Source organism: Danio aesculapii, chromosome 17 (assembly GCF_903798145.1).
Source record: "Danio aesculapii chromosome 17, fDanAes4.1, whole genome shotgun sequence".
NCBI classification, from domain to species: Eukaryota; Metazoa; Chordata; class Actinopteri; order Cypriniformes; family Danionidae; genus Danio; species Danio aesculapii.
In genome coordinates, this window is record NC_079451.1 from 15,873,849 (window position 1) to 15,886,430 (window position 12,582).

At 36.5% G+C, this 12,582-nt stretch overlaps 1 protein-coding gene across 2 annotated transcripts; it reads left to right on the forward strand.

Moving 5' to 3' along the window:
• Positions 1-1,564: 1,564 nt before the first annotated feature.
• Positions 1,565-12,209, forward strand: colec11 (collectin sub-family member 11). 2 transcript variants are annotated; one of them, XM_056477101.1, is made up of 7 exons: positions 1,565-1,655; positions 2,055-2,185; positions 4,310-4,381; positions 9,979-10,050; positions 10,146-10,199; positions 10,326-10,421; positions 10,662-12,209. In XM_056477101.1, exons 2-7 carry the CDS (start codon positions 2,056-2,058, stop codon positions 11,069-11,071), a joined length of 834 nt encoding a protein of 277 aa, XP_056333076.1. In that variant the 5' UTR covers positions 1,565-1,655; position 2,055; the 3' UTR covers positions 11,072-12,209. The 2 variants fall into 2 exon arrangements, with proteins under 2 accessions (XP_056333076.1, XP_056333077.1); XM_056477102.1 differs by having other exon boundaries at positions 10,680-12,209.
• Positions 12,210-12,582: the final 373 nt, after the last annotated feature.

Consider the following 12,582-nt stretch of genomic DNA (forward strand, 5'->3'; position numbering starts at 1 on the left):
AGTGTTGTTTCAGTTAAAAAAAATCAACATAATTAGTGCAAAACAACATTAAGTGCAATTATGCAAAAAACATTAAACTAATATTGCAAAACATAAATATTGGAAATGCAATATTTTTTAAAATAACCTTTAATATAATCTTTAATATATTTATATCCAAAAACATAAATACAATTATAAGTAAATTACAAAATCAAAATTTGATTTATTGTAAAACAATAAGAACTGTGTGCTTTTTTCAAATAAATCCAGACAACTTTAATACAAAACAACATTAAAGTAATTGTGAAAAAAATGTATTAATTAAAAACCTAATATAATATTATAATATGTGCTGTTTTGTTCAGTCCAGATACGTTACATCCAAACAACATTATTAGGAAAATTAATAACAATTAGGAAAAACATATTAAACTAATACAAAATTAAAACATTTAAACTTATTGAACTAATATAATATAATATAATATAATATAATATAATATAATATAATATAATATAATATAATATAATATAATATAATATAATACACATACCGGCCATTTTATTAGGTATACCTCTCCAGCTGCTTGTTAACGCAAATTTCTAATCACATGGCAGGAACTCAATGCATTTAGGCATGTAGACATGGTGAAGACGATCTGCTGCAGTTCAAACCGAGCATCAGAATGGGGAAGAAAGGGGATTTAAGAGTCATAAAAAGTCATAAAGCGCAAATCATCTTAAACTGGTTTCTTGAACATGTCAATGAGTTCACTCTACTCAAATGGCCTCCACAGTCACCACAGCTCAATCCAAAAGCACCTTTGGGATGTGGTGGAACAGGAGATTCGCATCATGGATGTGCAGCCGACAAATCTGCAGCAACTGCGTGATGCTATCATGTCAATATGGACCAAAATCTCTGAGGAATATTACCTTGTTGAATCTATGCCAAGAAGGATTAAGGCAGATCTGAAGGCAAAAGGGGGTCCAACATGGTACTAGCAAGGTGTACCTAATAAAGTGGCCAGTGAGTGTTTAATATAATATAATATAATATAATATAATATAATATAATATAATATAATATAATATAATATAATATAATATAATATAATATAATATAATATAATATAATATAATATAAATCAGAATGAATCCATTCTTTTCTTCTGGATTTTTCCAGCCAATATTCCACCACATATTTACTGCCACCCTGTGCATTAACACACCAACTGCAGCTTTTCTTTCCTCATCCCAAATGACCTCAAATTAAATAATTCCCAATGCAACATCAGTGTTACATTGCAGCACAATAGATAAAGTATAAACCAATGTAATGTAGAAAGACAAATGCACATTTAGCATCTTTTCTCCCCAACACCATCTTAACAAAAACTATAGAATGCTGGAACCCTTCAGATGTTTAATTTGTGAGGAATGCGCTGTCAGTGACCCTGATGTTTCACATGGACTTATCAGAGAGAAGTGTTGCAGAGCTGCTTCTTATCTTTGTGTTTACTCGTTCTCACTGGCTCTCAGGCCTGTGTGTGTGGCTGTGAGATGAACCATTTCAGAGCGACCACCAGTGAGCAAACCTCCATTAACTCCCTCAGATCCATACAGTCTGCTGCATATTATACAGTATAGTGCGCTTTGAAATTCAACACAAGGTAAGTCTATTTCATAAGCAATACTATATCCTGCAGGTGGCAAAGACAACAACAGGACGACTCAAGTGCCAGCTTTAAAGTCGGTGGTTACAGGAGACGTCAAGTTGCGGCGGTTTACACTTGAAAATTGACTTTTGAAATGAAGGTGATGGTTGAAAATGGTGCTCTTTTTTGTTGTTTGTGGTTTTGGTATGACTGTCGCAGCTTAAGTTTGTATTTCGCATAACCGGGGAGTTGTTGTGTGTTATTGAAACCGCTAATGTGATTTTTTTTGTTGCATTTTATGAGTACCAAAGGCTTTGTGAAAGCAATAAAAGCGGCTGTTATGTTTTTCGATTGGCGAGGGATTGTAATTTGTGTCTGCTGATTGTAAATGAACGTGAATGTTTTTGTTTCTAGTATGGGTGGAGAGAAGCTGGTGGCTTACATGTTGGTCAGTGTGTTAGGTCTGGCACTATTGAGGTCAGCGTTTGGTCAGCATATGCCAGAAGAACCGTGCTCGGTGCAGATCCTCGTCCCTGGGCTCAAAGGTACAGTACTGTAAAAAACATAACCAGAGCTTCATCACAGTATAGCATATGTACTAAAGACACATTTATTTGAACAGATGTAATGCATTTATGTGACATCTGACACTACAAAAAAGGAATAATATTTAATTTTAAAATAACTGGTTTGCATACATTTCAGAGTGTCCTTGTGATGTAATTAGTCAAGTCTTTATTGTGACCTGATTTGTTGGTGATTTGCAGCATCATCATCATAAAACAAAATCAAGTACAAATAGCATGTGTTTATTATGTACTTTATATATATATATATATATATATATATATATATATATATATATATATATATATATATATATATATATATATATATATATATATATTTATATACAATTGAAGTCATAATTATTAGCCCCCGGTTTATTTTTTTTTCCTAATTTCTGTTTAACCGAGAGAAGATTTTTTCAACACATTTCTAAACATAATAGTTTTCAGTTTTACAGATTCAGTGCATCAGCTGCTATCAGCCTGTTTGAGCAGACCCAAGAAAGTGACAGTTGACGACCCGCCACAAGATGGTGACAGAGACCTCATAAGTCCTTAGGGGAGGAAAAACAGCATTTTCTCAGCGTAAATTTCAAGCTACAGCTGACTTTTTGAGTCGATCTCTCTCTTTTGTATTTTGTAGGGCTGTAGTATACCACAGAAACTGATTTGCTGTGGCTTTTTCGGGGATTAATTACTGTGAAATCCCGATTGCGACAGAGAAATACTAGGGTATCTCTGTAGATTGATGGCATTTCATGCCGTTCAGGCTTATAATCTTAAAATGTCAGAAAAATCTCCTGTTTTTTCATCACTTTAGACATTAAGCTAAAAAATCATTCAAATACTAGCTCTAAAGTGACGTTTGTAAACTGGCAACGGTTTCTGCTGCTCTGACGTCAGCGGCAGATGTGAATCAGTGGCAGAACAAAGTAGTTGTTTGATTTTCTGTTTTATACATACTTATGCCGTCGAACTGTTGTAAAACGCAAAATCACACGAGTAGCAGTGCAATATGGCTGTTTATCGTGCCGATATGCAGCCATATTGCACTGCTACTTGTGTGATATTGCTCATACATACAGTATAATATCGAAAATAATATTTTACTAGATATTTTTCAAGACACTTCTATACAGCTTAAAGTGACATTTAAAGGCTTAACTAGGTTAACTAGGTTAACTAGGCAGGTTAGGGTAATTAGGCATGTTATTGAATAATGATGGTTTGTGCTGTAGACTATCGAAAAACATATAGCTTAAAGGGGCTAATAATATTGACCTTAAAATGGGTTTTAAAAAATTTAAAACTGCTTTTATTCTAGCCAAAATAAAACAAATAATTTAATATAAAAACTATCCAGAATGTTGTCTAAACAAGAATTACAAAATCACATGCATTACATGTACAATAAAATATATAATAATAAAAACCATTAATGTGCCAAAAATATGACTGGCACATACTGTATAGAGCAAAAATCATTTATTGACATTGTGCATCAACAGTAATAAATCTATAATTTATTAATAAAATTAATTAAAAGAATATAATAATTCGTACAATTACTTATTCATTTTGATATTTGAAAAACTACAAGTCAGACTAAATAGGGTGTGTTTGAATGAATGACGATTCATTATTTCACTCATATTTTTATGTTCTTAAAACTAGTTAGAAAGATTAAAATAGACCCTTGCTTTTTAACGACATTCTATGCACAAATCACTATCTATCTATCTGTCTGTCTGTCCATCCGTCTGTCTGTCCGTCCGTCTGTCCGTCCGTCTGTCCATCCATCCATATATATATTCTATTTAATTTGATGCAGGCACCAAAATAGGACATGTCTTTGTCCCCTTAACTTCTTCCAGTCTGCTCACCACAAGGGATATGAGAGTTTGAATTGTGTGCACTGAACTCTGTGATACAGTATATTTATATGTATTTAGGTCAAATTCTGAGCATACATAGCATTTGCATAATGTACACAGTACACGTACAAACTATATTAATGCACCAGCAGTAAAAGCTTATGTGCCATTCTGAACAGCTTGGTATGCAAGTATGATGGCCTAAAACATTCCTGTTTTTCTATAGGTGAAGCAGGAGAGAAAGGAGAGAAAGGAGCACCTGGAAGGCCTGGGAGAGTCGGGCCAACTGGAGAGCAAGGTAATACTAAACCATGCTCTGAGAGGTTAATTAAATCCTAATACAGTGCTTTTTAATCAGTATACACTTAGTGTTCTCAATGAGGCTGCACACATTTTAAATGTAATTATTTTATTGAAATGTATCTTAAAAGAACTATCCATCAGTATTTTGAAACATTTATATAATTTTTTTTTTCCAAGCAAGTGAGCAAAAAGGACCTTAAGGAACCCCTGAAACATCCCTTATCTTGCTTTTAGATAGTATTGACCAATCATGACTTGTGTTTATAAATGCCTTAAATGATTCCACATCCTGATAAACAAGGGAGTCAGACTGAATTGACCTATTAGACTTTGATTGCTGTTGCTAACTTTTGCTAAACAGATGTTTTGATACATTTTGGACACCAAGTACCACCTCTGATCAAGGAGGACTTATGTGGAATTATACGTAAGGAATGAAGTACATCCAGGTGGTTATTATTGCAGAATAAAGCTTGGCAGGCTTACTGTATGTGCAGCCAGATGTGAAATGGACACAAAACATAATAGTTTGACACAAAATTATTATTGGCCTTTTTCTGAGATGTCAAAAGTTAATTTAACTGTTTTATTAAAACAAAGTATATAGAAACAAAAACGGATGAATGAAGAATACACTAACCTATGTATTAATCAGTCACAAGATGGCACCAATTAGTCAAAAACAGTGATGTGACAGACAAGTATAAATATGGATGTGAATGTATTCACTTACAGTCAAGATGATTCAAAGTGTTATTACAGTAGTTTCAGTAATTATTAATGGTTGTTCAGCTGAACGAAATAGCTTGGAATGTTTGGACTGACCAATTAGAATAAAGTATTCCAGAGAACTGTGTAATAAAATATTTTAAAACATACACGGTGGATAACTAGATTCATTGGAAGTGAGGCTTTACAGATCACAATGCAAGCATGAGAAGCCTTACAGTATGTTAACTTGTGATATTCATAATGTGTGACACATCATGCACACAAAATGCCCTTAGTTAGGCTTCAACTTTATTGTACAACCTGGCCTGGCGCAAGCTCAATTGCCACTTAAGGCAAAAAACCCTCATCCCGTCCCTACATTCCTCACAATAAAATGATAACTAAGACACGTGTAAAAGATGGGACATTTTGTTTGTTTATAAAATTGCACTAAAATAATAAATACTATATACTGAAGCTAGTTTTCTTTTTTTCCTATTCTGCAGTGTAATAAAGAATGTAACCACTATGCTACAGCTGCAAATTGTGTGCATAATATAATGTGTGTGTAGCCTTTTGTACCGTCCCGGAGAGAATTCCCATTGGCCCGGTCATACATCGGGCAGCAGCAGCCCCACTTTCACAAGCATAAGGGATGTGTAAAGCACAATTCTCTTGGTTATTTTCACCAGGAAAGTGACAGATCTATGGTTTCAGCAAAAGTGCACAATGGTGAAGTGACGGTCTATACAGTACATAGCTGTTCGTAGTGGTTTTAAATATCATAAATATGAATATATGTGGGCATCACGGTGGCGCAATGGGTAGCATGATCGCTACACAGCAAGAAGGTTGCTGGTTCGAGCCTCAGCTGGGTCAGTTGGCATTTTTGTGTGGAGTTTGCACGTTCTCTCCGTGTTCGAGTGGGTTTCCTCCGGGTGCTTCGGTTTCCCACACAAGTCCAGACATGCGCTATAGGTGCATAGTGTTTTTTTTCTAAACAAAACCTGTAAACACTCACATTCCTTTGGCTTATTCCCTACCTTATCAGGTGTCGCCACTGTGGAGTTGAATGAATCGCCAATTTCTCTACACAGTGTGGAGTACAACCCTCAGTGCTGGGAAACACCCGCACATTTTACATTTACAAGTTTATTTAGTTTATCCAATGCACCTATAGACCAATTACCATGTTTGTAAACATTCAGGATGCGCGCGCAGGGATGCGGCAGAACAAAAAACGGGATCGCTAGCATTTACTGCGAGGGAATGACATCCGATGAACTACAGAGTTTGTTGTTGTCTTAGAAATAAGTTATATTGCTTTACATATTATATATATTATTTACATAATGTTTTAAGCATATTATAACAGCTTGTCACTCAGTGATAAGCACAGTATTCTGCAAAATTACTGTTAAAGTGAGCGGTGTTCATCTGACAGGTCCATTTGCGATAGCACCCTCCCAATGGATATTGGATAAGACGAAATGACCAAGCATCCAGCCAGAAATATACAATCTCATTGAAGCTCCAGGTGATTTTACAAGAGAGAAGTTTAAGATCTACAAGTCTTTGGATGCCAACAATGTTGTTCTGTGTGGTCATGTGCAAGAAATAATGTTCCATGATTACCAGATTCAACACTGCTAAATACCAAGGTTCTGCTGGTTCTGCCTAGCCTAAGACAAGGAAAGAAGACGGAACTGTACAAGGCCTAGGTAATTAATCATCAACAAGCAAAATGACTGCATTCTGATAGAGCACTGCACCTGTACAGCAGGGTACGTGAACATACACATAAAGTTGGTTTTATAGTCGCACATTCTGACTTTCTCCTTAATAATATAATTTCATAAAAGTATTATTTGCAAACTCTAAATAGCGAAATCATATTAGCAGCCAATGACTATCAAAGTACAACATTGTTCACAGTCAAATAAACAGTGTTACTGTTGTTTTCAAGTCACACTTGCAGGTTATTTCAGACCGAATATTTAAAGTGACGTGGTAAACAATATAGGGAGTGTGTCACAAGTTGTCACTGAATGAATGTGTGAATATTAACCAAGTTTACCTTAATAACTTACACTTTCACGTTTCATTCTTAGCATTCAGTGTCCGCAGTTTAATTAACCATATGTAACTGTTTTTGCTGAAATCATTGCTGCAATCAAAAACGAGTAATGTGTATGATTCAGCATAGCGTGAGCTTACCTGATATAACATGAGAACTACAGAGTCCAGCATTTCTTATTAGGTTGTCACTTCATTCAGCTCCCTTTTAGCCAAAGACGTCTGCGTTTGGCATTAAAGCAGTGTGGTGTGCGGTAAAAGTAAAGTTTTCGAATTTGGCATCCTACCGCACAACACAACATGTTTACTATTGCAGCCTGTGTTTTTTTGCAACTGGGGACCCATGTGACGTCATGTGTGACGTAGGTTGGTAATTGGTCTATAGTGCATGTCTTTGGATTGTGCAGGAAACCGGAGCACCTGTAGGAAACATTCATGAACACGGGGAGAGCATGAAAAAACTCCAAACAAACTCGCCTCCTGGTTGAGCCCGAACTTGAACCAGCGACCTTCTTGCTAACCACTGAGCCAGTAAACACATTAATTATAAATCATAATAAATTATAAATAGTACTCTAAAACCTACAGACAAGCAGATGAGTCCATAATAGGAACACCACATGTTCAATTAAATGTTACTAAGGCCCCGGATCACATTTTTTTTAAGTTTCTAGGCAACCACAGAATCAGTTGTCTGGCAGTCTAGCATGATCGCTCTAAAATTTGGTTTGCTGTCCACCTGCCATTTATTCAGTTGAAAAAAAAAAAAAACACAAACACCCTGGCTGTTGAGTTGAACTTTTGCGACTTCAAGTGCTCAGTGCCCCTGCAAAAACATGAGGTATCCAGGGCAAAATGGTAATTCGCTTATTAGGGTGCGATAATTTAAACCAATCATCCAGTAATAATTTTAATATGAATAATTGATTAAATCTCTTTCTATCTTGCCACCCCATATGTGTTACACTGTAAAAAATTTTTTTGTTGTAATTTTAAGGTTTATTTACGGCAGCTGGGGTGCCGGAAATAAACCGTAAAATAATGGCCGTTAAATTACAGGAATTTACTGTAAAATAACGGACATTAAATTACAGAAATTCCCTTAAATGAAAATTTCTGGTAAATTTCTGTAATTCAAGCGCTGTTATTTTACAGTAAATTTCTGTAATTTAACGGCCGTTATTTTACGGTTTATTTCCAGCACCCCAGCTGCCGGAACACTTTTCACAGTGTGCCTTAAGTCTGATTTATACTTCTGTGTCGAGGGATCGTTGTGACCCACAGTGCCTGCGTTACGAATAGTCGTGCATTTATACTTCTGCGTGCTGTTTGTGTTGCTCTTGCAAAACACTAGCTGGCTGTAGGTTTTTATATTCCTTTGTGTTGTGTTTCTTTACAGGTGTGTTGTTCTTTTTAATACTACAGTACCTTAATGTACAAGTAGCTAAAACTTGCTCATTCAAAGGCAGGAACCGGTGGACATGCAACAACTTTAATCATAAGTTAAACACAAAACATCGGGAGCTTTTTCATGGGACTCGACACTTGTAAACACTCACTCCATCAGGCTCGCAGCTTTCAGCACCACCCTCACTTGTTACCGCTACCAAGCCAACCAATCACAAAGCTTGTGCTACGCATCATTGCGACATGTACTTACATTCTTTGAGAAGTGCACGTCAACCGTGGCAAGAGCTATGCGACCACACGAAGGCTGTGCCGGACCATAAAGAATAAATCAGCCTTTAGGCGGCCATCTAGTTTGCCTATATGCACATGTCATCTCTGTCTACAACTACAATTGGGCATTTTAAAACAGTTCTTAATGATATGGAGAATAACATCATTAGGAGTTAATCTTGTGTAGCTACACACTTAAGGTGCTTTCACACTAGCACTTTTGGTCCGCACCCAGATTCGTTTGATGTCAGAGTTCAGTACGTTTAGCTTTGATGTCTTCTGAACTCAGGTGCGCACCCACAAACTGTAATCGACTTGCCTGAAAGAGGTGGTCTGCAAACTCTGGTACGGTTCACTTCCGACATGAATGCAATCGTACTAAATAATGGAAGTGAACCGCCAACTGTACAACAAACTGTATTTTTCATAACGCTCTTTCATGTGTGTGTGTCTGTGTATCACCTACCGTCTCGACAAGTGGGACTAAGCCAGTGCAAACAGCGATAATGTCTGCTTGTCTCCATCAAAAACAACTTCTGCAGATATTGCGTGATGTTCTGAATGTTTTTAATGGTTTTTATTTATTTGTTGATTTTTTTTGCGGCAGATAGACGCAAGTGGCTCTCTGTATTTTGGTTTTGGTAATAAAACCAAAATTTTCAGTTAAAGCAGAACGACTGTGATATGCGGACGTCTCCATTTTGCTCTTTTGCTTTCATGGCCATCATCTACTGTAGCAACAGCTATACACAAAACAGCAGCTTTATGATGCAAGCGTACCAGGGCTCAGAAGGAAAAAAGACGGTGTGAACACAAGCCAGCTGAGAAGGTGACAAGGGGGGACAATCGAACCTGGGTTTGTTCCAGGCAATTGAACCAAGTGTGAAAGCACCCGCAGACACATGGAAGAAAACTGAAATTTTAATTGGTCATGGACCATCTAGAGGTCACCTGAGTCACATGTAAAGCAACCAAACTAACATCAAAAGCCCTACAATAATGAGCCAGCATCTAACACCTTTAAATATTTTATAGAGTCTGTACGATAAAATCTGTGTTCAGTTAATCCTGACTAAAAAGCACTGTGAAAAGCATAAAGTACTCTAAGTTTAAGTTATATTGTAGGTCCCCCTGGAGACAAAGGGCAAAAAGGCAGTCCAGGACGTTTTGGAAAGATGGGTCCCTCTGGACTCAAAGGTGAGTACAGTATGTGAAAGAATCTGGACTTTTAAAAGTAATCTGGTTTGCTTGGTCTTACTGCTTAAAGACAATGTAACTCTCTTTTTTCATAGGTTTAAAAGGTGATATGGGGGATCCAGGACCCAAGGGCCCAAATGGAGAGCCAGGTATAGAACTTGCTGAAATATAATTCAATTTAGATCATAACTCATAATTGGTTTAAACTCATTAGGAACCAGTTTAATGCTTGAACTGCTCATGTGAATGGTCTACTTTCTAATTCATCTCCCTAGGCGTCCCCTGCGAGTGCGCACCCTTACGGAAAATGATTGGAGAAATGGATATTCAAGTGGTGCAATTAACCAATGAGCTGAAGTTCATTAAAAATGGTATGTCCAAAACGACAGAACGAACCCTATGCACTCTCTAACAGTGTTCCCGAGATTACAGTAATGTGAAGTTGTCAAGTTGATTCGCGCAGTTGTTCATTTTGATATGCAGGGTGAATGCACTTAGACAAAGGTATTTAGCCATTAGCCAGAAGCTCTTTTGTTTGACTGTCAGAATGCACTTGTGTGAACGCTGGCTGCTGCAGTGTGATTATAGAAATTCAGATCCTCATTTTTCAGCACTGCCCTCCCCCGCAGCTGTCGCCGGCATCAAAGAGACAGACAGCAAGGTCTATCTGCTCGTAAAGGAGGAGAAGCGCTACCGGGAAGCGGAGGTGTTTTGTCAGGGCCGAGGTGGACACCTGGCTATGCCCAAAGACGCGGCGGCTAACAGAGCCATCGCCGGCTACGTGACTGACGCGGGCCTCAGTCGCGTGTACATCGGCATTAATGACCTGGAGCGAGAAGGCCACTTTGTTTATGTGGAGCGCTCACCCATGACCACTTTCAGCAGGTGGAGAGAAGGCGAGCCCAACAATGCTTACGACGACGAGGACTGTGTGGAGATGGTGTCTTCAGGGGAGTGGATTGATGTCGCTTGTCAACTCACCATGTACTTCGTGTGTGAGTTTGACAAGGACACTGTTTGAGCTTCACTGCGCATTTGTAAAGAGGGGAAAGTCAAGTGTTTAAAATACTCCAGTGGCAAATTTCAATGAGAAAAGGCCACTTTTGTTATATCTGACAAAACATTTTAAGCATTTGCTAAATGATGTGTTTTGTGTCTAGCTCTTAAAACAACAAGTGTTATTTTTATACACTATATATATTGTGTTTTGCCAAAGTTTGGGTTCTGGAGATGTGGAATGTTCCTGGTGAGTCTCTAATGCACACCAAGAATAGATTTATTTGATCCAATATACAGTTAGACACAAATGTATGTTCTATATTTCTATGATTGCTAAATTTCTATGATCCCAAAACAGGCCCGTAGCCAGCCTGGTGAAAGAGATGGTTCTTTTTTCACAAAAAGTGGGCCTTTTCGCAGTTATTTGCCTCATTTTCTATTTAAGTAAGAGATTTAAATACTGTATTTTAGTGATATTTTAAGCACTATTTTTTTTGCTGAATTAGCTTGTTGGATGGTCATCATAATCACCCTTTTTGGTGTACCAAATATTTCCTAAAGATTTAGAATAACATTTTTAAAATACAAATTAATTACATCATATATCATTAGAAAAAAAAAGAATAGGGATCTGTTAAAGTTTTAAATTAAAAACTGTAGCCGATTGTCATTTATTAGGAAAATAACAAACTGGCCAGCACGTTCAATTTTCCTCAGTCAGAATTTGTCCATTTCAATAAAAAATAATTCAAAGATGTAGAATAAACATTACTTGTAAAATGTTTTCTCTATTTAAAAACAATACAGTGGTGAAAGAAGACTTCTCTTACTCAGATTGTGTGTTTTCTTGCACAGCTTGATGTTGGACTCATGAAAAATATTTGTTAGCATTGACCAAAACTAATTAGCTGAAGTCACACAGAATCAACAGCCAACAGAGAATTCTGCTCTGTCTTAAAGCCTTTTTTGAAGGGTTATTTTCGCAATTTATAATGGCATATCAGCCAAAATAGAACAAATGAGCCCATTATGATATAAAATCTGGACCTTTGTCAGTGAGGGGTGGGTCTCCCCCCACCACCTGGCTACAAGCCTGAAAAAATCGTCATCAAATTGTCATCATTAAATCAACCTTTACATGTTTCAAACCTTTATGAGTTGCTTTATATATATATATATATATATATATATATATATATATATATATATATATATATATATATATATATATATATATATATATATATATTACATTAAACAGTTTATTTTGAATAAATGCAAAATTTTGGGTAAATTGTCATTTAATTTGCCAAAACTCGTTTTTAATCCCACATGATCATTTAGAAATCATTCTGACGTTTTTATTGGATGATTATTGTTATTATAATATTAGAACATTTAAAAAGAGTTGTACTAAGTATTTTTGGGGAAACCTTTTTTGCTTCATTCGAGAAATAGACTGTTATAACCAGATTCAAAGGTTTTTACTGCCATTTGTGAATACTACTGTACAGTACACGCCACTAAAATGAA